We start from the raw sequence: 27856 nt of genomic DNA on the forward strand, positions 1-27856 counted from the left end.
TAATCACAGCTTTCATGCGTCTTGGCATGCTTGCCACCAGTCTTTCACACTGCTTCCGAGTGACCTTATGCCACTTCTGATACAAAAATGTAAGCAGTTGTGACTATCCATCTTCCTCTTGATTACATTCCAGAGGTTTTCAGTGGGGTTCAGGTCTGGAGATTGGGCTGGCCATGACAGGGATTTGATGTGGTGGTCTTTCGTCCACACACTGATTGACCTAGCTGTGTGGCATGATGCATTGTCCTGCTGGAATTACCAGTCCTCAGAGTTGGGAACATTGCCTGAGCAGAAGGAATCAACTGTTTTTCCAGGATAACCTTGTATGCAGTTTGATTCATACGTCCTTTGCAAAGATTAACCTGCCCAATTCCAACCATGTTGAAGCATCTCCAGATCATCACCGATCCTCCACCAAATTTCACAGTGGGTGCAAGACACTGTGGTTTGTACACCTCTCCAGGTCTCAGTCTAAGGGTACCGTTACACCTAGCGATGCACCAGCGATCCCGACCAGCGATATAACGCGGTCAGGATCGCAGGTGCATCGCTAGGTGGTCGCTAGTGAGCTGCCACACAGGCAGATCTCACCAGCGACATCGCAGGAGTCGGGGGTCGCTACTTACCTGTCAGACGCGGCAATCCTGCGTCCTCCCACCCAACTCCACACGTCGCTCGTCGGGGCCACAGGAAGCGCCGCAGGAAGTGGCCGACGAGGAATGGTCCAGGAGCTTCTCGCGTGATCAGCGATAACCAGCGGGGGCGCCGGTCGGAGGTAAGTATCACATGTAGTGATATCGCTAGCAATATCGCTGCAACGTCACAAAATCGGTGACTTTACAGCGATATTGCTAGCGATATCGCAGTGTGTAACGGGGGCTTAACCATTAGACGACCAGGTGTTGGGCAAAGCTGAAAATTAGACAGATCAGAGAAGATTACCTTACTCCAGTCCTCTATGGTCCAATCCTTATGGTCTTTGGAAAACTTCAGCCTGGCTCTCCTTTGCTTTTCACTGATGAAAGACTTTTCTACCTTTACATGACTTGAGCCCTGCCTCTAGGAGCCTATTACGAACTGTTCTTGCCATGCATCTCACCCCAGCTGCCATTTACCATTCCTTTTGCAGGTCACTTGATGTCATCCTGCGGTTGCTAACTGACATTCGAATAAGATGACGGTCATCCCATTCAGTGGAGAGTTGTTTTTGCTGTCTGCCAGTCTGTAGCTTTGTTGTCCCCAATGTCTCCTGCTTGACCTTGTGGTAATGGACTGCCTTCTTAGAAATTTTAGGGATGGAGGCAACGTGACGTTAACTGTATCCCTCTGCTAGTAAAGCCAGGATTGAGTCCTTATTTTCCTCACTCAAGACTTTTTTTTGTTAACTCCTTTGGCATGATTAAAAGTTATTTTTTCATTCCTATTACTTTTGGAATATTACTAGCACTTGTTTTGCCATCCAGCTTGTCCTATTGCAAGAGGATTGTGAACATCACAGCAGGGTTTTTTTTTTTTATATTTTCCTTCATTAAATAAGATTTGGTTCAGGTGATCACCTAATCAGAAGCACATTAGGTAGAATGAGGTGTACTGTGGTTGGAATTTAACAGACATTGGAATGGAATGGCTGCCAGACATGGAGAGAAGCTGATTTTTATAAAACTGAGCAGTGGTCTCTTAAGAGCTGTAGTTGCTAACAGAGGCAACTGCCTGCCTGTTGCACCCAGCATTGACCGCTACTGACGGAGATTCAGTTACTCCCTATCAACAGAGTAGCAGTTTGTCTCCCTGTTGACAGGGCGGCACTACTCTCGCTGCCAATCAGCATGACAAAAAATAATCATCCAGTTAATCCTTTATCAAAATAGACCAAAAAGAACCAGAATCCCAGTTATCACAATAGCTAGAGCAAAAAAGGAATCTTTAAAACATAACCTTTAATATGCTGGTTAAAAACTAGTAATAAAATAAGACATATAACATGTACAGTTTTGTGCAAATTAATTGGGACTAAGCAAAACACATTTTTGAATATTTAATAATAAAATGTTATAATGCACTGTAAAATACTAATTTTAGTAAGAAATATGTCCTCCTTTAGCAGATATGAGATTTTCAATACATTTTGGCATTGATTCTACCAAGTTTTTGCATAAATTCTTCAGTTCTTCATCATGGAACCACACTTGAATGGCACTGTTTATCATGCGTTCTTTGGTTGTACAGTCCATTTTGCCAAGATGTCTCTTCACAATGCTCCACAAATTTTCTATAGGATTTAAGTCTGGTGAATTGCCAGGCCAGTCAAGCACTTTTACTTTATTTTCTTCCAGGAATTTCTTCACACACTTAGGACTTGTGGCATGGAGCCAAATCTTGTTAGAATGTCCCTTCAAATTTACGCATGAATGGCACAATAAAACGACTATATATTTGGATGAATTCATCATATTATCGACAGGAAATAAGCTCCCTGTACCATCAGCTGTAAAAAAAAGTCCCAAAACATCTGTTTTTGAGGGTATTTCACAGTTTGTTGAATATGATCAGCTCGTAGTGGTTCATTTTTGCTTCTTCTAACACTTGCTCTGTACCCTTGAACAAAAAGATGGGTTTCACCACTGAAAATTACCTTTTTCCACTGGCTAGTTGTCCAAGATTTATATTTTTTTGCCCATGCGAGTCGTTTTGCCTTCATTGGAGATGTCAGAAGTTGTTTCTTTACTGGCTTTTTTGCCCTCCGACCAACATCCAGAAGCCTGCGCCGTACAGTCAAATCACTAATATCAATACCTGTAACGAACAAGTCTCTTTGGAGGTCTTTAACTTGTTTTTCTTGCATTAATTTTACTATTTCTGATAAGTGATCAGTTCCTGGTGTCGATTTCCTTTTTCTTCCACATTTCCCTTTTCGTTTTGGAGAAAACGATCCAGTTTCATTGTGTCTGCGAATTAATTTTGAAACGGTATATTTTCCAATACCAACGGTGGAAGCGATTTCTCTTACAGTCAGACTTGTATGTTCATTAAGAGTAATAATTCTAGACCTCTTCCATGGAGTATCATCCATTTTTACAGGCACGAATCACACTGAGAGAAAAAGTACACTAAACCACTCACAGAAACCAGTCAAACCACAGTTTGTTACTCAAGGTTGTACACACACCTGTTCAAAGCAGTTAAAACTGGTTTGAATCACTGACTGGTAACCAACTTACCATTTTACTTAAAAAAATGCTTTGTTCCAATTAATTTGCACAGCACTGTATGTCTTAGGTCCGATATCACAGACCAGTCACCACCGCATAACAGTCAAAGGAGAAGAGGACCTACCATATATACTCGCGTATAAGCCAAGATTTTCAGCCCATTTTTTTGGGTTGAAAGTCCCACTCTCGGCATATACGCGAGGGGGTCGGCAGGGGAGGGGGAGCGGGGGTGTCAGATCATACTGACCCCCCTGATGCGTCTCTGCAACCCCCCTGCTTGTCCCACGGTCTCAGGCTCCTTCCTTCAGCGGTCACGTAGTACCGCTCATTAAAGTCATGAATATGCACATATACATGGCTTTAATGAGCGGTACCACATGACCTCTGAAGGAAGGAAGGGAGACCGTGGAGAAGCGGGGCTGCAGAGACGGCGCCAGTAGGGGGTAAGTATATGCCATATTCACCTGTCCCGCGTCCACCGCTGCTCCCCGATGTCTGCCGCGTCCTCTGTCAGTGACGTTCAGGCAGCAGAGAGCACGGTGACAGTGCGCCCCCTCTGCTGAACGTCACTGCAGAGGACCCGGCAGCAGCGGCGAGCAGCGATGGACATGGGACAGGTGAATATAGCAGGTGCCAGGTCCTGAGCCAGCGGCAACAATGGCACCTGGCTCCCATAGCGCGCCGGTGTCTCCGCCTGCTCAGGACCCGGCACCTGGCCCCCAGCGACGAGAGGCGAGTGTCATTTTTTTTTTTTTTTTTATTTGCAGCAGCAGCATATGGGGCCGATTCTATGGAGCATCTTGGGGGGGCATAATCTACGGAGCATCTTAGGGGGGGGCATAATCTACGGAGCATCTTAGGGGGGGCATAATCTACGGAGCATCTTAGGGGGGGCATAATCTACGGAGCATCTTAGGGGGGGCATAATCTACGGAGCATCTTAGGGGGGGCATAATCTACGGAGCATCTTAGGGGGGGCATAATCTACGGAGCATCTTAGGGGGGGCATAATCTACGGAGCATCTTAGGGGGGGCATAATCTACGGAGCATCTTAGGGGGGGCATAATCTACGGAGCATCTTAGGGGGGGCATAATCTACGGAGCATCTTAGGGGGGGCATAATCTACGGAGCATCTTAGGGGGGGCATAATCTACGGAGCATCTTAGGGGGGGCATAATCTACGGAGCATCTTAGGGGGGGCATAATCTACGGAGCATCTTAGGGGGGGCATAATCTACGGAGCATCTTAGGGGGGGCATAATCTACGGAGCATCTTAGGGGGGGCATAATCTACGGAGCATCTTAGGGGGGGCATAATCTACGGAGCATCTTAGGGGGGGCATAATCTACGGAGCATCTTAGGGGGGGCATAATCTACGGAGCATCTTAGGGGGGGCATAATCTACGGAGCATCTTAGGGGGGGCATAATCTACGGAGCATCTTAGGGGGGGCATAATCTACGGAGCATCTTAGGGGGGGCATAATCTACGGAGCATCTTAGGGGGGGGCATAATCTACGGAGCATCTTAGGGGGGGGCATAATCTACGGAGCATCTTAGGGGGGGGCATAATCTACGGAGCATCTTAGGGGGGGCATAATCTACGGAGCATCTTAGGGGGGGCATAATCTACGGAGCATCTTAGGGGGGGCATAATCTACGGAGCATCTTAGGGGGGGCATAATCTACGGAGCATCTTAGGGGGGGCATAATCTACGGAGCATCTTAGGGGGGCATAATCTACGGAGCATCTTAGGGGGGGCATAATCTACGGAGCATCTTAGGGGGGGCATAATCTACGGAGCATCTTAGGGGGGGCATAATCTACGGAGCATCTTAGGGGGGGCATAATCTACGGAGCATCTTAGGGGGGGCATAATCTACGGAGCATCTTAGGGGGGGCATAATCTACGGAGCATCTTAGGGGGGGGCATAATCTACGGAGCATCTTAGGGGGGGGCATAATCTACGGAGCATCTTAGGGGGGGGCATAATCTACGGAGCATCTTAGGGGGGGCATAATCTACGGAGCATCTTAGGGGGGGCATAATCTACAGAGCATCTTAGGGGGGGCATAATCTACGGAGCATCTTAGGGGGGGCATAATCTACGGAGCATCTTAGGGGGGGCATAATCTACGGAGCATCTTAGGGGGGGCATAATCTACGGAGCATCTTAGGGGGGGCATAATCTACGGAGCATCTTAGGGGGGGCATAATCTACGGAGCATCTTAGGGGGGGCATAATCTACGGAGCATCTTAGGGGGGGCATAATCTACGGAGCATCTTAGGGGGGGCATAATCTACGGAGCATCTTAGGGGGGGCATAATCTACGGAGCATCTTAGGGGGGGCATAATCTACGGAGCATCTTAGGGGGGCATAATCTACGGAGCATCTTAGGGGGGGCATAATCTACGGAGCATCTTAGGGGGGGCATAATCTACGGAGCATCTTAGGGGGGGCATAATCTACGGAGCATCTTAGGGGGGGCATAATCTACGGAGCATCTTAGAGGGGGCATAATCTACGGAGCATCTTAGAGGGGGCATAATCTACGGAGCATCTTAGGGGGGGCATAATCTACGGAGCATCTTAGGGGGGCATAATCTACGGAGCATATTAGGGGGGCATAATCTACGGAGCATCTTAGGGGGCATAATCTACAGAGCATCTTATGGGGGCAGAATATGGGGGCATAATCTACGGAGCATCTTATGGGGGCATAATCTACAGAGCATCTTATGGGGGCATAATCTACAGAGCATCTTATGGGGGCATAATCTACAGAGCATCTTATGGGGGCATAATCTACAGAGCATCTTATGGGGGCATAATCTACAGAGCATCTTATGGGGGCATAATCTACAGAGCATCTTATGGGGGCATAATCTACAGAGCATCTTATGGGGGCATAATCTACAGAGCATCTTATGGGGGCATAATCTACAGAGCATCTTATGGGGGCATAATCTACAGAGCATCTTATGGGGGCATAATCTACAGAGCATCTTATGGGGGCATAATCTACAGAGCATCTTATGGGGGCATAATCTACAGAGCATCTTATGGGGGCATAATCTACAGAGCATCTTATGGGGACATAATCTACGGAGCATCTTATGGGGACATAATCTACGGAGCATCTTATGGGGCATAATCTACGGCAGGGTTTCCCAACTCCAGTCCTCAAGGCACACCAACAGATCATGTTTTCAGGATTTCCTTAGTATTGCTCAGGTGATAATTGCTTCACCTGTGCAATACAAAGGAAATCCTGAAAACATGATCTGTTGGTGTGCCTTGAGGACTGGAGTTGGGAAACCCTGATCTACGGAGCATCTTAGGGGGGGCATAATCTACGGAGCATCTTAGGGGGGGCATAATCTACGGAGCATCTTAGGGGGGGCATAATCTACGGAGCATCTTAGGGGGGGCATAATCTACGGAGCATCTTAGGGGGGGCATAATCTACGGAGCATCTTAGGGGGGGCATAATCTACGGAGCATCTTAGGGGGGGCATAATCTACGGAGCATCTTAGGGGGGGCATAATCTACGGAGCATCTTAGGGGGGGCATAATCTACGGAGCATCTTAGGGGGGGCATAATCTACGGAGCATCTTAGGGGGGGCATAATCTACGGAGCATCTTAGGGGGGGCATAATCTACGGAGCATCTTAGGGGGGGCATAATCTACGGAGCATCTTAGGGGGGCATAATCTACGGAGCATCTTAGGGGGGGCATAATCTACGGAGCATCTTAGGGGGGGCATAATCTACGGAGCATCTTAGGGGGGGCATAATCTACGGAGCATCTTAGGGGGGGCATAATCTACGGAGCATCTTAGGGGGGGCATAATCTACGGAGCATCTTAGGGGGGGCATAATCTACGGAGCATCTTAGGGGGGGCATAATCTACGGAGCATCTTAGGGGGGGCATAATCTACGGAGCATCTTAGGGGGGGCATAATCTACGGAGCATCTTAGGGGGGGCATAATCTACGGAGCATCTTAGGGGGGGCATAATCTACGGAGCATCTTAGGGGGGGCATAATCTACGGAGCATCTTAGGGGGGGCATAATCTACGGAGCATCTTAGAGGGGGCATAATCTACGGAGCATCTTAGAGGGGGCATAATCTACGGAGCATCTTAGGGGGGGCATAATCTACGGAGCATATTAGGGGGGCATAATCTACGGAGCATCTTAGGGGGGCATAATCTACAGAGCATCTTATGGGGGCAGAATATGGGGGCATAATCTACGGAGCATCTTATGGGGGCATAATCTACAGAGCATCTTATGGGGGCATAATCTACAGAGCATCTTATGGGGGCATAATCTACAGAGCATCTTATGGGGGCATAATCTACAGAGCATCTTATGGGGGCATAATCTACAGAGCATCTTATGGGGGCATAATCTACAGAGCATCTTACGGGGGCATAATCTACAGAGCATCTTATGGGGGCATAATCTACAGAGCATCTTATGGGGGCATAATCTACAGAGCATCTTATGGGGGCATAATCTACAGAGCATCTTATGGGGACATAATCTACGGAGCATCTTATGGGGACATAATCTACGGAGCATCTTATGGGGCATAATCTACGGCAGGGTTTCCCAACTCCAGTCCTCAAGGCACACCAACAGATCATGTTTTCAGGATTTCCTTAGTATTGCTCAGGTGATAATTGCTTCACCTGTGCAATACAAAGGAAATCCTGAAAACATGATCTGTTGGTGTGCCTTGAGGACTGGAGTTGGGAAACCCTGATCTACGGAGCATCTTATGGGGGCATAATCTACGGAGCATCTTATGGGGGCATAATCTACGGAGCATCTTATGGGGGCATAATCTACGGAGCATCTTATGGGGGCATAATCTACGGAGCATCTTATGGGGGCATAATCTACGGAGCATCTTATGGGGGCATAATCTACGGAGCATCTTATGGGGGCACGATCTATGGCGCATCTTATGGGGGCATAATCCATGGAGCATCTAAGGATAGTTTCACACTAGCGTTAAGAGGCGCAGCGCACAGCCGCCATGCAGCTCCGCCCCCTGCCATGCCCCCTTCCGGTCAGCTCCTCCTATGGGTGCATGACGCTGCATGCGACCTGCGTACCCTATCGCTAGCATTGGGTACGCAGGCCGTGCGCTGGTATGATTTTGACAGTGCGCCGGTATGATTTTGACAGTGCGCCGAGCGCACCAAAATGCAACACAGTGCATTTGGCGCACCATCAAAAGAGCGCATGCACTGTCAAAATCATACCAGCACACGGCCTGTGTACCCAATACTAACGATAGGGTACGCAGGTCGCATGCAGCGTCATGCGCCCATAGGAGCTGACCGGAGGGGCGCGGCAGGGGGTGGAGCTGCACGGTGGCCGTGCGCTGCGCCTCCTAACGCTAGTGTGAAACTAGCCTTATGGGGGCATAATCTATGGAGCATCTTATGGGGGCATAATCTATGGAGCATCTTATGGGGCAGCATATGGGGCCTAAATCTATGGAGCATCTTGTGGGGGCATAATCTATGGAGCATCTTATGAGGCCATCATTAACCCTTTATGCAGCATTATATGGGGCATATTTTAATATGGAAGATCTTATGGGGCCATTATTAACCTTTGCGCAGCATTATATGGGGCGTATTTTGTATGGAGCATTTTATGGGGCCATCATGAACTGTATGGAGCAATATATGGGGCTCCTGATTCAATATGGAAATTCAAAAACATTTAACCTACTGATGTCTCAATTTTATTTTTATTGGTATCTATTTTTATTTTTGAAATTTAACAGCTGTTGCATTTTCCACCCTAGGCTTATACACGAGTCAATAAGTTTTCCCAGTGTTTTGTGGCAAAATTGGGGGGGGTCGGCTTATACAGGAGTATATACGGTATATTAATAACCCCTCGCCTTCAGATTGCATGCAACCTGTGAAATATGAAGTCTGGTGAGAAATACGTACTGTGGTAGAGCGGCTCACTCGGCTGGACACAGAGGTGTAATCAGAATACTTTTTGCTGATGCTGTCACTGCATCACTCAGGTGGGGTACCAAAAATCTGGTGACAAATTCCCTTAAAAGGAACCCTCAAGTCTCAAGCAAAAACGTCATGTCACGTACTCAATGCCCTACCCTCCTCCAGGGCATGTCTTAGGCTTCTATTGGTGACTATTTTGCAGAAAGGAAAATGGGGTGCTAAAACTAAAAAACGGCAGCAGGTGTCGTCAAGGGCGACACCTCAAATATATACACACAATACTTTACATTGGCTGTGCATGGACAGATTTTTACATTGGACTGGAGGGACACTTTAAAACATTCTCAAAAACTAAACCAGTGTTCCAGAGCTGTGTTGCTCGAAACGCGTATACCTTATTACAAACCACGCCCTGTCATTGCTGTGTCATCTGACATGTCTGTCTTGTCATTTTGAAATTTTTAAGGATCATCCAATAATTTTCTAATTTTTAAATAAGCCCTGTGAGTGAGCTGGATCCACTTCTATTTTTCCTAATACCTTGCTCTGCCCAAGTACGCCTGCGCAGGAGCACGATGCCGAGCAGACTGTATGGATGATGAAGGGACCCGTCATCCACACGAACCAGGAAGGAGGATGGCGATCATAAGAAAATGGGAGGCGCTGGACCAAGAAGAGCGACACCCCTCAGACCGGACCGCTCCGCAGGTGAGTATAATAAAAGATATTTTACTTCTCTTACAGGTCGGGTTGGGGGCAGATATACAGCATAATAGAATGCTCTGAAAGGCGGTGGCCATAACTTGTATCGACCAAACCTGGTGACAGGTTCCTTTTAAAATAAAGGTATGGGCAAAAAGGTGCTGTCATATTGATTTAATACATACCAGTACCTTTAGTGTAAAAAGCTGCAGCCTGATTTTTGTTAAATCATGATACATTTCGGTATCCTTTGCGCTTCGGGTCTGGACTGTGGGTAGGGTCTTCAACTCAGAGTGCTCAGACACAGACCCTCTACTGCTTCTATTGCTTTCATCATCACACATTCATTTAAATTTTGGGATGGCACCATCTTAGCTCTGGGTGGCACTCTCGCTGGTGGCGGTCTTCATGAAAATGGAGATGGTGCATGCAAAGATCGACCTCCAGCAGTCTTCTGGAAAATGGGGGCGGAGATGGTGCATGCGCAAAGTGAGATCTCCGTGGAAACCAAAATGTATGATTATGAGTTAACGAAAATCAGGCTCCAGATCTTTACACTAAATGTATTAACCTCTTAATGATCAGAGCTTTTTCGGTTTTGTTTTCGTTTTTCGCTCCCCTTCTTCCCAGAGCCATAACTTTTTTATTTTTCCGTCAATATGGCCATGTAAGGGCTTATTTTTTGTGGGATGAATTGTACGTTCGAAGGACATCATTGGTTTTACCATGTCGTGTACTCGATAACGGGGAAAAATGCCAAGTGTGGTGAAATTGCAAAAAAAAAAGTGCAATCTCATGTTTTTTGTTTGGCTTTTTTGCTAGGTTCACTAAATGCTAACACTGACATGCCATTATGATTCTCCAGGTCATTCCGAGTTCATATACACCAAACATGTCTCGGTTCTTTTTATCTAAGTGGTGAAAAAAAAATTCCAAAGTTTGCTAAAAAAAAAAAAGTTGCGCCATTTTCCAATGCCCGTAGTGTCTTCATTTTTCGTGATCTGGGGTTGGGTGAGGGCTTATTCTTAGTGTGCCGAGCTGTCGTTTTTAAGAGTACCATTTAGGTGCAGATATGATATTTAGGTTACCCGTTATTTCATTTTAATGCGATGTCGCGGCGACCAAAAAAACGTAATTCTGGCTTTTTGATTTTTTTCTTGCTACGCCGTTTAGCGATCAGGTTAATCCTTTTTTTATTGATAGGTATTGCAGCTTTCAGAATCACCAGTTCAAATATGTGTATGTGTGACTTTTTTTTATTGCTTTATTTTGAATGGGGCGAAAGGGGGGTGATTTAAACTTATTTTTTTCATATTTTTTAAAATTTTGGCATGCTTCAACAGCCTCCATGGGAGGCTAGAAACTGCCACAACTTAATCGGCTCTGCTAAATATAGGCGATGAGCAGATCGCCTATATGTAGCAGAAATACAGCATTGCTATGAACACCGACCTCCCACTAGGAAGTGTCAGCATTTCCTACACCACAAGTATTACTACAATCTGACTGGATCTCTGGTGAGTAAGAAGCACAGACTTCATTACATGGCACGTGCCTCACAATGAATTTGGCGCATCTTATTGCTTCATGCCCCTCATTAAGACTGGCGTGTGAAATGAGGCCTGTGTATCAGCAGAGAGATATCAATGTATTCAGGGATTTCACTTTCTATACTGTTAAACAAAAACGATGGAGGCATTTAGAGAACACTTGTGTATAAAAAAAATGTCATCCACAGTGACAGGGTGGCCTCGTACTGATGGACCCTAAACGCCAATGACTCACCTGTCTATGCCCAACTAAGCATTAGATGAACCGTGGAACGTGTCCCCAGCACTGAGCATCCATGCCCAGCTACCTGGCACCGGCCGCCTTCAGGTTCCCTTTAGTAGTGGGTGTAATGCGAGAGGCGCTGCAGTCAGTCGCCGCTTACATCAGTCATTTTTATTTTCCATGATATGATTACCAACGTGCCAGCTGCCATCAGATGCCGATCCGGGACGCCGCGCTCTGGTCACAGTCCCCTCAGCAGTCTCCCAGTGCATCTCTCGCTGCAGAGGCTGACACATACCATAGTGTGGTACACAGGATGCACACAGCCATACGTCAGACATGTGCCCCAGCTGATAGCAGTGAGGACAGCCTTATACTGACTGATAAGCCACAGATATGAAGAGGACACAGAAGATTGGGCTCCTGCACCAAACGTGACCAGGTCCCCCTGCAGCCCTGATGCCGGAGCCACTGCCAAGCTCCTGGGTGCCATTGCCGGCGCAGGACTCGCTGCAGCACAGTCACTACCCTGCTCCCAGTACGGAGGAGCAGCCGCGCTACCACCTCCGCATACACAGCCCTCCTCTGTGTACACCCCGAACTTACCGGCACTGCGCCCCATTCCCGCTGAGACATCCCGCCTGCCGGCCACAAGCGCTCGGATGGGAGAAAGCTTCGCTCCTCCAACACAAACCTGACCGGAAGTGACGCTGCCAAGCCGGAAAGCGATGGAGCGTGAGAGACTTGAGGTGCATCAGTGTCTCCTGTAGCGACCCCGTGCGGCTGGGAGGACTGTGTACATGTACAGTGCCGGTCGTCCAGCGTTTACTATCTGGGACACATGATGTTACGCACTGAGCGGAGACAGGCTAGGTTCACATTAGCATTTGAGTCCACAGCGTATCATCAGCATACGCAAACGCATGTTTACGCAGCTTTTTTATGCGCATCATCTTAGGCCATGTGCACACAGTGCGGATCTGCAGCGTTTCAGGCTCTGTAGCAGATTTAGCTGCGTTGTACAGTACCATTGTTTTCAATGGTAATCTGAAAAACGCTGTGCACATGCTGCGGATTTGCTGTGGGTTCACATCCGCAGCACGTCACTTCTTTGTGCGGAATCCGCAGCGGTTTCACACCATTGTAGAGGTGTCTATCTGCAGGGGCAAACCGCAGACTAATCCGTAGGTCTTCTGACCTGAGAATTTACCTGCGGATTTCTCCAAATCCGCGCAGAAAAATCCACAGCACCTAAAACTACGTGTGCACGTAGCCTTAAGCATGACGGAAAAAATTGGGATTACATGCGTTTTTGCATGCGTTTGCGTTGTTTATGCGCATACGTTCGATATGACATCAAAATGGGCGTGTCTCATGGGATTTCTGATTACATTTTGAAGAACACATGCGTTCCCATAGACAGTAAGGGTCAGTTCACACTGGGCGTTTTTGCTGCTTTTTTTTTGGTCTGCAGCAAAACCTGATTTCTTGGCAGGAAAGAAGCGGTGTCAAAAACGCAGGTTTAGGTGCGTTTTGGGGTGCGTTTTCTTCATGCATTATTTGTGTCTCTTCGTGCAAGCTAATAAAGTTGAGTTCCCCCAGAGAAAAAAAAATAATTGCTTCCTGTAGAACTGCACCTCCTTTGAAAAGCCGGCAATGTGCAAATCACACTGACGGGATGGATGGATGGTGGGATGGGATGAATTACCTGCGGTACCCTCTTCACTGTCATTTTCCTACGGTGAAGAGTTCACCTCAAGTCAGGTTGGCAGCAAGCACAGACTCAGTGATGTGACATCACTCAGTCTGTGCTCGCTACCGGCATGAACTTCTGTGACCTCAGCATCGCCATTTTCCCACAGTGCTGAGGTCACAGGAGTTCATGCCGGCAGCGGACACAGACTCAGTGATGTCACCACTACTCACTGAGTCTGTGCGCTCTGCTTCTCCTTCATTCCCCTGTAGTTTATAGTCAGAGCGGTCGCATTAGCATTGCTCCTTGTTTTAAACTGATTAACCCCCTGAGATGGATTTACGCCATGGGACTTGACTGTACGCTGGCCTCTTACCAGCCTGAGAATTCCAGCGCCCTGCTGTGAGCCTTAGGCTATGTGCACACGCTGCGGTTCCGCAGTGGTATTGGTCCTGCGGATCCGCAGCAGTTCCGCAGACAGTGTACATTTCAATGTAAGCCTATGGGTTTGCAAAGCCGCTGTACACACGCTGCAGAAAAAAACGTGCGGAAAAGCACCTTTTTTTTCCGCAGCATGTCAATTATTTTAGCGGTTCTGCAGCGGTTTTGCACCCATTGACTTGCATTGAGTCACTGTATGTCTGCGGTTTTTGCTGCAGTTAGGGGTGTCAAAACCGCTGTAGAAGGAAGTGAGGGGCCGGAAGAGGGAAGTGTGTGGGAGGAGGGAAGAAGACGTCGCCATGGCCTACCGTCGCATGGACATTGATGTGGGGCGTCTGATAGATCTGGTATGTATGTTTGTATGTTTGTGTGTGCGTCTGTCTGTGCTTCAGTCTGTGTGTCCATGCGACGGTAGGCCCCCTATTGAGCTCACTCGCCGCATGTGACTGCTGCTCCCATCCGCCTATAGGATGGGAGAGTAGTCCCTGGAGCGACCGAGCACAAAGTGTTAAAACATGTAACAAAACACAAACGTGACATACAACATAGAATACATACTCACCACATACAGCACATTTTGTTCCCCGAAGCCCTCGATCACCTAGGGAAAAAATAAAATAAAAAACCACAAAAATACTCCCTGTCCGCAGAAATCCCAAAAAAGAGTGTCCCGCGGCGATCTCAGCAGTCCTCGGGCAATACACTAGCAGGAGCGGTGCTCCTGCAGTGTATCGCCGAGTTTCCCGGTGTTCGGTCGCTCCGGGACCTCGCTTTACGGCTCTTCTGCTGCTTGTGAACTTTCCCACGCAGCAGTGCCATAAAGGAGGTTACCGGAGTCACTGAACTCAGGTAAACTCTGGCACATGCGCAGTAACACACTGCAGGAGCAGAGCTCCTGTCAGTGTGTTTCTGTTGCCATGGAGAAAGGTCACATCACTTGATGTGACTGTTCTCCATGTCAGATCGTCGTGGGACACTCCTTTAATGGACTGCGACGGAACGGTAGGTATAGAATTGGTTTGTTATTTTTTTTTTTCTCTAGGTGATCGAGGGCATCGATTGGATTGAGCGTGCAATAAAAAAAATTAGTCAAAAACAATGTTTTTTATTTCAATAAAAAAAATTTTTTGTGTCTGTGTTTTTTTTTAAAATTGTTTCTATGGGCTTATTAATGAATCGGCGTCTTATTGACGCCTCTCCATTATTAACTGTGGTTAATGTCACCTGTCAATCAAAGGTGGCATTAACCCCTTTATTACCCCACATCCCGCCGCCGCGGAGCGGGAGTGGGAAGAGAGGGGCTAAGTGCCGGAATTGGCGCATCTTATAGATGCGCCATTTCTGGGGCGGCTGCGTTCTGATATTTGTAGCCGGGGGGGGCAATATCCATGACCCCTTCCTAGGCTATGAATATCAGCCCGTAGCTGTCTGCGTAGCCTTTCTGGCCTAAAAATATGGGGGACCCCCGCGTCAATTTTTTTTAGGGGGTCCCCCTTTTTTTAAGCGCCAGAAAGGCTACGCATACAGCTGTGGGCTGATATTCATAGCCTGGGAAAGGGAACATGGATATTAACCCCTTCCCAGGTTGTCAATCATGCTGCAGCGGGCTGCGTAGGCTTATGGCACTAAAATATGGGCGGACACCCACGTCATTATTTAGTTTTTTGAGGCCGGTTTAATATCCATGTCCCCTTTCCCTTACCTCATGTGGCTCTAAAAAAAGGGCCACCAAAATCAAAATAATGGCGTGGCTGTCCAGCCATATTTTAGGGCTAGAAAGCCTATGCAGACAGCCGCAGCATGATTTGGAAAACCTGGGAAATGGGGTTAATATCCATGTCCCCTTTCCCAGGCTAGGGAAAGTAGGCCGCAGTTGTCTGCTTAGCCTTTCTTGTCGTAAAATATGGTGGGAACCCTCGTCAAACTAATTTTGGTTTGGCCTACACTTTAAGTTTATAAAGCTCAATGTGTGTGTATGTGTGTATGTCCGGGATTGCCATCTGCACCATCGCAGCTACAGCCACTAAATTTAGCGCAGTAACACGTGTTGTGAGTTCATTTTCCCCTTCATTACTGAGGCCCGAGGAACTCCCTCTTCTGGTAAAGAAAGGTAGTGAGCCTGATTATCAAACACCTGAGGCTGATGATGATGACTGGCTGAGTGGAGTTACTGACTGGATATAAGGCTGCCGACGCCCTTCTGCCCTGTGGGTGATTTCTCTGTGGGATCCTTGGAGACCAGTCTGAATTCCTGCTCCTCTAAAGCTAAGTTTGCTGCTCGGCCTTTTGCTTTTGTTCTTTGACTTTGTTTTGCTTTGTTTTTCTGGATTTCTGCCATTCCCTGCTGGGGTGTGCTGAATTCATTTAGCTCTGTCTTCTGAAAATACCTGAGTGCTGATTTAGTTTTTGAAGTCTAGCTGCTTCAGGGCCTTTTTCATATCAGCTTGTTGGCTTATGTCTTTGATAGGGTTTTGGCAGATTGCAGACAGCAGCCTTCCTGTCCTTTCCTATCTAGGTAGTTTTGGGCCCCGTCTTTGCTCAGTCTATCTTTCTGTCTGTGTTAGTGTTTTCATCTTGCTTCACCGTCATTATATGTTGGGGGCTGCCTATTGCTTTGGGGTCTGCTCTGGGGCAGTTTAGATTTCCCCTTTCTTTCTTTAGGCCTATTTAATTCTCCGGCTGTGATCGAGGGGTCTAGGGCATCGTAGGAACCCCCCACGGCTGCTGCTAGTTGTGTTGATAGGTTCAGGGGTCTGCAATCTGATAGTTGCCAACTTCTCTGGTTTTCTGGACTTAGCTTGTATTTCTGTTTTTGCCTCCTACGGTGACTCATTCATAACAAACACGTCTGGACCGTGAGAGCGTCATAGGCTATGCTATAATCTCAAATGTAAACCCCTCTAGTTTCAATTCACCTACCAATTGTGCAATTGATAATCAAACTGGCCTCTTTCCTTTATGACCTCTGCATTTCTCCCATATAGTGATTTACCCCACATATGAGGTATTTTTGTACTACATGCAAATTACTCAAAATATTGGTTGGCTAAATTGTCCCTTTTGTGTTTGTAATGTTTACGAAGATTAGGTTTGCACAAACGCAAACCTAACACCTGCATAACATTGCATTAAAAAATTTCACTACTTCCCTCCCGATCCATGATGTGTGGCCATTAGGGTTACTTTTGTGTTCAAAATGGCTGTATGGTTTATGGCTGTACTATGATTAGGGGTTTAAGATAAGAAGATTTTGAAATAGGTTTAGGAAATAAATTGCAGGTTTGATATTGTAAGTAATAACATAATTCTATACATTGTAGGTCCGTGACTATCCCACAATATGGGACCAGGCCGATGAGAGTTTCAAAGATCGTTGCTTCAAGGAGATCTGCTGGAACAAGATCTTAGTGGAACTGTACCCACAATGGCATTACTTCCCAAGTGTCAAGCAGGGGGAAATCGGTAATTATAATGTTATTGTACACATTTGATTCCATTTGTTAAGAAAGGGATAGTGAATTAATTTATGTTTTCTTTTTCTCTTTTTGCAGAGAAAGATGTGAAGCAGAAGTGGCGGTCCGTTTGGGATAGATTTAATAAATACATCGCAACCTTGCATAAAAGTGGATCATCACCACCAAGGAGGCACAGTTTCCCTTTCTATAAGGAGCTGCAGTTCCTTGTAACTAGCTGGACATTGAGGAGGTAACTTTTTAGTTTTTTAGGCGCATAAACTGTTGGTCATAATCAGCTTTGAAAAATGTTTATTTGGGTTTCTTTCAAAAGGACTGACGGGAACATTTGTCCGGCAGACGAAGAGTCCGAAGATGGGGCAGGTTCCTCTGGAGCTGTTGACATATCTTCGCCATCAGTAGCAACTGCTTCTGCTGGGGCAAATTCTTCATCAGCTAATGACCCATCTGCAGCTTCTGGAGCATCTGTCTCCGCAGAAGCAGTTACTACTGAAAGGACTGCCTATCCGGTGAGAAGTGAGTGAACCAATAAAAAGCAAAAAAAAACAAATAGAAAATAAAACTGTCAAAGCCGCAACCGAGACACTAGAGTTGCTGAAAAAAAGTACTTCAGAGGATGTATTTGATTTTTTTTTAATTAACAATAGCAAATAAGGCTCGCTTGCTGACGCCGGATAGGCAGGCCATTTTTATGAGCCTGGCAGAGATGAGTCTGACAGCTTTGGAGGACCCTGCCCCAATCGCACCGTACAATACCATCCTGATGGGTCTTTTCAAAGTCTTCCGGCCCAACCAAGCACCCCAGCAGCCATCAAACTTTTGGCCCACCCAAACACCCCAGCAGCCCTCAAACTTTGGGCCCACCGAAAGTAATGGACCATCGACACCAGCCCCATTACATTCCGATCCATCACCATATGCGTACGGATACAGCCCAGACTATCAGTACTTGTAATATTATGTTTTTTACACACCCTGTTGGTCATATTAAATGTTAACGTTTATACCTCGATTGTACTCAAAAAATGCATTATATTCAAAAATATAACATTTGTCCCCTAATTTATTTATCCATTATTAATACATTACTATGCTTTTCAGGCTATTTTGTTAATAAATTTTTTGGATATGTTCTATGTTGTCAGTTCATTATCCCCTTCACCGTTGATGTCTGATGAACTCCCTCTGCTGGTGAAGAGAGGTAGTGAAATTGATTGGGTTGGGAAGAACCTGTCATCTGAACAGGTGAAGCCTGATTGGGCACCCGGAATCACTGAGTGGATATAAGGCAGCCGACGCCCTACTGGGGTGCTGGTGATCCTTTCTGCTCTGAGCTCTTGCAAACCAGTTCAGTACCTGTCTTCTGAAAGCTAAGTATTTGCTCTCTTATTTTTCCATGAGATATTGTCTGTTTACTTAGTATTTGTGTTCTGCCTGCCCTTGTTGGCACAGGCTGAGCTCCATTTTTGTCTCTGGTCAAGTTGATCTTTTGCTCAGTCTTCAGAATATACCTGAGTGCTGATATAGTGTTTTTGAAGTCTAGTGACTTCAGGGCCTTTTTTTCTATCAGACGTGTTGGACTTTATTTTGGCAGTAATTTTGCGGATTGCAGCCAGCATCTTTTCTGTCCTTTCCTATTTAGTTAGTTGGGCCCCATCATTTGCTCAACCTGTCTTTCTGTCTGTGTTTGTGCTTTCATCTGCTTTTCACCGACAATACATGTTGGGGGCTGTCTATTGCTTTGGGGTCTGCTCTGGGGCAGTTTAGATTTCCCCTTTCTTTCTTTAGGCTTATTTAGTTCTCCGGCTGTGAACGAGGGGTCTAGGGCACCGTAGGAACCCCCCACGGCTACAGTTAGTTGTGTGAATAGGATCAGGGGTCTGCAATCCGATAGCTACCAACCTGTCCGGTTTTCTGGACTTAGCTTGTATTTTTGTTTTTTCCTCCTTCGGTGACTCATTCATAACAGAATCACCAGCCATACCGCAGATTCTAGGGTACTCAATAGCAGGAAGGAATTGTAAAAGAAAGAAGAAAAAAAAGGAAAAAAAGTGTCAGAATTTTTTTTTTGTGTATATTTTTTCCTCTATGTCTTTGAGGCCGTAGAGGGAATTTTTTTTTTTTCTTCTCAATGGAGATGAAGCAATTGTCTGATCGTGTGGAGCAGCTCGCTGCTGAAGTGCGGGGAATTTCCACCTATCTTGCTCATTCACATGTTGCTGAACCAAAGATCCCTACTCCTGATGTGTTTTTTGGGGATCGGTCTAAATTTTTGAACTTTAAGAATAATTGTAAATTATTTTTTGCCTTGAAGCCTAACTCACCAGGGAGCTCCGCGCAGCAGGTTAAAATTGTCATTTCTTTGCTGCGCGGCGATCCTCAGGATTGGGCGTTTTCTTTGAAACCTGATGATCCTATTCTAGCTAATGTGAACGCATTTTTTCAAGCCTTAGGGCTGTTGTATGATGAACCTAATGCTATTGATCAAGCTGAAAAGGCCCTGTTGGCATTGAGCCAGGGTCAGGATTCTGCAGCGTTGTACTGTCAAAAATTCCGAAAGTGAGCGGTCCTTACTACTTGGAATGATGGTGCCTTGGCAGCTCTCTTTCGGAAGGGTTTGTCAGAAACCGTAAAAGATACTATGGTGGGATTTCCTGTTCCCTCTGGTCTTGACGATTCTATGTCATTAGCCATTCAGGTTGATCGGCGTTTGCGCGAACGCAAAACTGCACGAGAGGTGTTGCAACCTGTTGAACAAATGTCTGAACCTATGCAATGTGATAGAGTTTTGTCTAGGGTGCAACGTCAGGAGTTCAGAAGGCGTAATAAGCTGTGTTTTTTCTGTGAAGATGCCTCCCATATTATTTCTGTCTGCCCTATACGAGAGAAACGTTTTGCACACACATTTGCTGTGGGCGGTGTTCAACCTAAGTTTCTAATTGGCAATTACTCTGATCTGCTCCCTGTCCACATTTTCCGCTAAAGCTTTCGTGGATTCGGGAGCAGCTCTGAACCTGATGGACTTGGATTTTGCTAAACGTTGTGGATTTCCTATGACACCTCTGCGGATGCCTATCCATTTGAGGGGTATTGATGCTACTCCTTTGGCGAAGAATAAACCTCAGTTTTGGACCCAGGTGGTAATGCGGGTCGCCCCAGATCATCAAGAAAATTGCAGATTCTTGGTGTTGCATAATCTGCATGATACCATTGTTCTGGGGTTTCCCTGGTTACAAATCCATAATCCAGTTTTGGATTGGAAATCTGTGTCTGTGGTGAGTTGGGGTTGTCGGTGTGCCCTTAGTGACGTTCCTGTTTTCTCCAGCGCAGGTGGTCTTCTCTTCCATCCTCCCAGTGGATGGCCATGGAACAAGGAGGTGGAATAAGATTCTGCAGGTGAACAACTGGCTACGTAGATGGTGCCGTCAGCAACGATTTGGATTTCTGGATCACGGAGTGAACTACTTATACGATGGACTACTTGCTAGAGATGGGGTGCACCTTACGAAGACTGGAAAGCATGTATTTGGAAGTCGCCTTGCTACACTTGTAAGGAGAGCTTTAAACTAGAACAACATGGGAAGGGAAGCAAAAGACCAGAAAAAGCCATACACCTGACAAATGCTATTGAGAACTCTGCTATTAGAAGTGGAAAGGAAGAACAAAGACGAAAGAATCTAATTAATAAAAATATTGGAGAAAGAGAAACCAATCACAAACTAAAATGTTTCTATACTAATGCACAAAGCATGGGCAACAAACCAGGAGAATTGGAACTACTAACACAGGAAAAGAAATATGATTTCATTGGAATCACTGAAACTTGGTGGGACAATACACATGATTGGAATACAAGACTAGAAGGATACAACTTATTTGCAAGAAACAGACTTGATAAACGAGGAGGGGGTGTCGCATTGTATGTTAGAAACACGTATATCTGCACAGAGATTGAAGCTTCAGAGACTGGGAGTTCTGTGGAAACTGTTTGGGTAAGAATACAAGGACAGAACAATGGAAAGGACACCATTGTAGGCATTTACTACAGGCCGGCTGTGCAAGCTGAAGATATGGATGAACTCTTTATGCATCAAATGGCCAAGTTCTCCAAAAAATATGACATAGTTGTCATGGGAGATTTCAACTATCCAGACATTTGTTGGGAATCTCTCTCAGGCAAAACTAACAGGTCAAGGAAATTCTTATCCTCTCTTGCTGACAACTTTATCTTCCAAAAGGTAAGGGAGAAAACAAGGGGAACTGCTACCTTGGATCTAATCCTTATAAATAGGGAGGAAATGGTTGAGGAGGTAAAAGTGGCTGGGACCCTAGGAGGTAGCGACCATGCTATTTTAGAATTTTGGATAACTAGAGGCGGAAGACCTGTGAAGACTCAGACGTCAAGGTTAGATTTCAGAAAGGCAGATTTTAAGGGATTCAGAAAGAGAATTGGAGGGATCCAATGGCTGGATATCCTAAAAGACAAAAATGTCCAGGAGGGATGGGAAATCTTGAAAAATGAAATTCTCAAAGCACAGTTGTTAACAATTCCGAAAAGAGGGAAGAATAGGAAGCATTTAAGGAAACCAGGATGGATGAACACAGAACTTAAGCACATGCTAAAAAGGAAGAAAAAAATGTTTATAAAATGGAAAGAGGGAGGCATATCTAAAGAAGAATATAATTCTGTCTGCATAACCTGCAGGGCACAAATCAGATTAGCTAAAGCTGAAAATGAATTGAGGCTTGCAAGAGATGTCAAAAGCAATAATAAAGGATTTTGGGGATATGTCAAAAGTAAAAGAAAAGTCAAAGATGCTATAGGATTTTTACAGGATGAAAATGATGAAATGGTAAGACAGGATGTTGAGAAGGCTGAACTTTTAAATTCCTATTTTGCATCTGTTTTCTCTCAGAAAGGAAATGTAACATCAACTGTTCTTCACTGTCCTATTAAGGGAATAGAAGAATCCAGGATATCTATAAACAGAAAGATAGTGAGGAAACACTTAGCTAACCTAAATGAATTCAAATCTCCAGGTCCAGATGAATTACACCCCAGAGTACTGAAGGAGATAGCAGAAGAAATTTTTGAACCCCTCTCCATAATCTTTGAAAATTCTTGGAGAACAGGAGAAGTGCCAGAAGACTGGAGAAGAGCAAATGTTGTTCCTATCTTCAAAAAGGGGAAGAAGGTGGACCCAGGCAACTATAGGCCGGTGAGTCTGACTTCTATACCAGGAAAGATCTTTGAACAAATTATTAAACAACATGTATGTCAATACCTGGATAAGAATGAAGTGATTAAACAGAGTCAGCATGGGTTTGTAACTAATAAGTCATGTCAGACTAACTTAATTTCCTTCTATGACGGTATCACTGATTGGGTGGATCAAGGAAATGCTGTAGATATAGTATATCTTGACTTCAGCAAAGCATTTGACAAAGTCTCTCATACAATCCTTATTGAAAAAATGACTAAGTATGGAATGGACAAGGCAACTGTTAGGTGGATTCATAACTGGCTTAGTGATCGGACCCAAAGAGTGGTCATAAATGGCTGCACATCCAGTTGGAAGAATGTCTCAAGTGGGGTACCATAGGGCTCTGTCCTGGGCCCTGTATTGTTCAACATCTTTATCAACGATTTAGATGAAGGAATTGAGGGTAAACTGATTAAATTTGCTGATGACACAAAGCTAGGAGGGATAGCTAATACTAGAGAAGAGAGAGAGAGGATTCAAAAAGATTTAAATAAACTGGAGAAGTGAGCAGCAACTAACAGAATGGTTTTTAACATGGAGAAATGCAAAGTACTACATCTGGGCAATAAAAAAGAAAAAAGCATATATAGAATGGGAGGAATAGGGCTAAGTGACAGCACATGTGAAAAAGACTTGGGTATACTAATAGATCACAGACTGAATATGAGTCAACAGTGTGATGCAGCAGCAAAAAAGGCAAATGCAATTCTAGGATGTATTAACAGAAGCATACAGTCTAGATCACGTGAAGTCATTATTTCCCTCTACTCTTCTTTGGTCAGACCTCATCTGGAATATTGTGTCCAGTTTTGGGCACCACATTTTAAAAAAGACATCAACAAACTGGAGCAAGTACAGAAAAGAGCGACCAGAATGGTGAGCGGTCTGCAAACCCTGTCTTATGAGGAAAGGTTGCAGGATTTGGGAATGTTTAGTTTGCAAAAGAGAAGACTGAGAGGAGACTTAATAGCTGTCTACAAATATCTAAAGGGCTGTCACATTGTAGAAGGATCAACTTTATTCTCATTTGCACAAGGAAAGACTAGAAGCAATGGGATGAAACTGAACGGGAGGAGACACAGATTAGATATGAGAAAAAACTTTTTGACAGTTAGAGTGATCAATGAGTGGAACAGGCTGCCACGAGAAGTGGTGAGTTCTCATTCAATGGAAGTCTTCAAACAGAGGCTGGACAGACATCTGACTGGGATGATTTAGCGAATCCTGCTTTGAGCAGGGGGTTGGACCAGATGGCCCAGGAGGTCCCTTCCAACTCTACGATTCTATGATTCTATGATTCCACCTCTCCCCAGTCGCATGATGTTCCTGACTATTTGGCTGATTTTTATGATGTATTTAGTGAGAATGAGTCTGCGTCTTTGCCTCCTCATAGGAGTTATGACTGTGCAATTGAGCTGAGCCCTGGGTGTAAATTTCCCAAGGGTCGACTTTTCAATTTATCTGTACCCGAGCACGAGGCCATTCGATCCTATATTAAGGAGTCGTTGGAGAAGGGTCATATTAGACCATCCTCTTCACCCTTAGGTGCTGGGTTTTTTTCATGGCCAAGAAGGATGGTTCATTAAGGCCTTGTATTGACTATCGTTCCCTCATCAAAATTACTGTTATATATCAGTATCCGTTACCCCTGATTTCTGATCTATTCTCTAGAGTTAAAGGTGCTTGCTGGTTTACCAAGCTTGACCTCAGGGGGGCGTATAATCTTATTCGCATTAAGCATGGGGATGAATGGAAGACGGCTTTTAATACTCCAGAGGGACATTTTGAGTACCTGGTGATGCCTTTTGGGCTCACTAATGCCCCTTCTGTCTTCCAGTGCTTCATGAATGATATTTTCTGAGACTTTGTGGATAAATTTTTGATCATCTATCTGGATGATATTTTGATCTTTTCCAAGGATTGGGACTCTCATGTGGCTTTGGAGTCGTATTTGAGATGTTTTATTTCTGCTGATCAGGATGATTGGGTTTCATTTTTGCCCTTGGCCGAATTTGCTTTAAATAATAGAGCTAGTTCTGCCACTTTGATGTCACCTTTTTTTTGTAACTTTGGGTTTCATCCTCGATTCTCTTCAGGGCAGGTGGAGTCTTCTGCCTGCCCAGGTGTTGACACTGTGGTGGAGAGAATGCACCAGATCTGGGACCAAGTGGTGGATAGGTTGTCTCTCTCCCAGGAAAAGGCCCAGCGGTTTTCCAACCGTCATAGGACCATTGGTCCCCAGTTTAAGTTGGGTGATATGGTTTGGTTGTCATCAAAGAATATCTCTATGAAGGTGGCTTCTCCAAAGTTTAAACCTAGATTTATTGGACCTTACAGGATTTTGGAGATTCTTAATCCTGTCTTTTTTCGATTGGCTCTTCCTGTTACATATAAGATCCATAATCTTATTATTATTATTATTATTATCTTATAATTTCATAAGTCTCTGTTAAAGAGGTTTGTTGAGCCAGTAGTTCCTGTGGTGGCACCTCCTGACCCTGTATTGGTGGAAGGTAATGTGGAATATGAGGTTGAGAAGATACTGGATTCTCGCCTGGCTAGACGGAGACTCCAGTATTTGGTTAAATGGAAGGGTTATGGCCAGGAGGATAATTCTTGGGTCCCTGCATCCGATATTCATGCCGAAAGATTGGTTCGTGCTTTTCATCGGGCCCATCCTGATCGTCCTGGTGGCGTGGATGAGGGTTCGGTGACCCCTCCTCAAGGGGGAGGTACTGTTGTGAGTTCATTTTCCCCTTCACCGTTGATGTCTGATGAACTCCCTCTGCTGGTGAAGAGAGGTAGTGAAATTGATTGGGTTGGGAAGAACCTGTCATCTGAACAGGTGGAGCCTGATTGGACACCCGGAATCACTGAGTGGATATAAGGCAGCCGACGCCCTACTGGGGTGCTGGTGATCCTTTCTGCTCTGAGCTCTTGCAAACCAGTTCAGTACCTGTCTTCTGAAAGCTAAGTATTTGCTCTCTTATTTTTCCATGAGATATTGTCTGTTTACTTAGTGTTTGTGTTCTGCCTGCCCTTGTTGGCACAGGCTGAGCTCCATTTTTGTCTCTGGTCAAGTTGATCTTTTGCTCAGTCTTCAGAATATACCTGAGTGCTGATATAGTGTTTTTGAAGTCTAGTGACTTCAGGGCCTTTTTTTCTATCAGACGTGTTGGACTTTATTTTGGCAGTATTTTTGCGGATTGCAGCCAGCATCTTTTCTGTCCTTTCCTATTTAGTTAGTTGGGCCCCATCGTTTGCTCAACCTGTCTTTCTGTCTGTGTTTGTGCTTTCATCTGCTTTTCACCGACAATACATGTTGGGGGCTGTCTATTGCTTTGGGGTCTGCTCTGGGGCAGTTTAGATTTCCCCTTTCTTTCTTTAGGCTTATTTAGTTCTCTGGCTGTGAACGAGTAGTCTAGGGCACCGTAGGAACCCCCCACGGCTACAGTTAGTTGTGTGAATAGGATCAGGGGTCTGCAATCCGATAGCTACCAACCTCTCCGGTTTTCTGGACTTAGCTTGTATTTTTGTTTTTTCCTCCTTTGGTGACTCATTCATAACAGAATCACCAGCCATACCGCAGATTCTAGGGTACTCAATAGCAGGAAGGAATTGTAAAAGAAAGAAGAAAAAAATGTGTCAGAATTTTTTTTTTTGTATATATTTTTTTCCTCTATGTCTTTGAGGCCGTAGAGGGAATTTTTTTTTTTCTTCTCAGTGGAGATGAAGCAATTGTCTGATCGTGTGGAGCAGCTCGCTGCTGAAGTGCGGGGAATTTCCACCTATCTTGCTCATTCACATGTTGCTGAACCAAAGATCCCTACTCCTGATGTGTTTTTTGGGGATCGGTCTAAATTTTTGAACTTTAAGTATAATTGTAAATTATTTTTTGCCTTGAAGCCTAACTCATCAGGGAGCTCCGCGCAGCAGGTTAAAATTGTCATTTCTTTGCTGCGCGGCGATCCTCAGGATTGGGCGTTTTCTTTGAAACCTGATGATCCTATTCTAGCTAATGTGAACGCATTTTTTCAAGCCTTAGGGCTGTTGTATGATGAACCTAATGCTATTGATCAAGCTGAAAAGGCCCTGTTGGCATTGAGCCAGGGTCAGGATTCTGCAGAGTTGTACTGTCAAAAATTCCGAAAGTGAGCAGTCCTTACTACTTGGAATGATGGTGCCTTGGCAGCTCTCTTTCGGAAGGGTTTGTCAGAAACCGTAAAAGATACTATGGTGGGATTTCCTGTTCCCTCTGGTCTTGACGATTCTATGTCATTAGCCATTCAGGTTGATCGGCGTTTGCGCGAACGCAAAACTGCACGAGAGGTGTTGCCACCTGTTGAACAAATGTCTGAACCTATGCAATGTGATAGAGTTTTGTCTAGGGTGCAACGTCAGGAGTTCAGAAGGCGTAATAAGCTGTGTTTTTTCTGTGGAGATGCCTCCCATATTATTTCTGTCTGCCCTATACGAGAGAAACGTTTTGCACAGACATTTGCTGTGGGCGGTGTTCAACCTAAGTTTCTAATTGGCAATTACTCTGATCTGCTCCCTGTCCACATTTTCCGCTAAAGCTTTCATGGATTCGGGAGCAGCTCTGAACCTGATGGACTTGGATTTTGCTAAACGTTGTGGATTTCCTATGACACCTCTGCGGATGCCTATCCCTTTGAGGGGTATTGATGCTACTCCTTTGGCTAAGAATAAACCTCAGTTTTGGACCCAGGTGGTAATGCGGGTCGCCCCAGATCATCAAGAAAATTGCAGATTCTTGGTGTTGCATAATCTGCATGATACCATTGTTCTGGGGTTTCCCTGGTTTCAAATCCATAATCCAGTTTTGGATTGGAAATCTGTGTCTGTGGTGAGTTGGGGTTGTCGGTGTGCCCTTAGTGACGTTCCTGTTTTCTCCACCTCTCCCTAGTCGCATGATGTTCCTGACTGTTTGGCTGATTTTTATGATGTATTTAGTGAGAATGAGTCTGCGTCTTTGCCTCCTCATAGGAGTTATGACTGTGCAATTGAGCTGAGCCCTGGGAGTAAATTTCCCAAGGGTCGACTTTTCAATTTATCTGTACCCGAGCACGAGGCCATTCGATCCTATATTAAGGAGTCGTTGGAGAAGGGTCATATTAGACCATCCTCTTCACCCTTAGGTGCTGGTTTTTTTTTCGTGGCCAAGAAGGATGGTTCATTAAGGCCTTGTATTGACTATCGTTCCCTCAACAAAATTACTGTTAAATATCAGTATCCGTTACCCCTGATTTCTGATCTATTCTCTAGAGTTAA

At 45.3% G+C, this 27856-nt stretch overlaps 1 protein-coding gene across 3 annotated transcripts in view; it reads right to left on the reverse strand.

Moving 5' to 3' along the window:
- The window catches only part of PLRG1 (pleiotropic regulator 1), a 91795-nt gene extending 79326 nt beyond the window's left edge, over positions 1-12469 (reverse strand). Inside the window, exon 1 of one of the 3 annotated variants that reach the window (XM_073576395.1) lies at positions 12300-12469. In XM_073576395.1, the coding sequence (XP_073432496.1) occupies positions 12300-12315 (16 nt within the window). In that variant the 5' untranslated portion in view covers positions 12316-12469. The remainder of the gene's footprint in view (positions 1-12299) is intronic. The other 2 variants (XM_073576393.1, XM_073576394.1) reach the window with 2 other exon arrangements.
- Between the last annotated feature and the right edge of the window lie 15387 nt (positions 12470-27856).

The sequence above is a fragment of the Dendrobates tinctorius genome, unplaced genomic scaffold (genome assembly GCF_039654945.1).
Source record: "Dendrobates tinctorius isolate UK_male_01 unplaced genomic scaffold, ASM3965494v1 ptg000008l, whole genome shotgun sequence".
In the NCBI taxonomy this organism is placed as follows: Eukaryota; Metazoa; Chordata; class Amphibia; order Anura; family Dendrobatidae; genus Dendrobates; species Dendrobates tinctorius.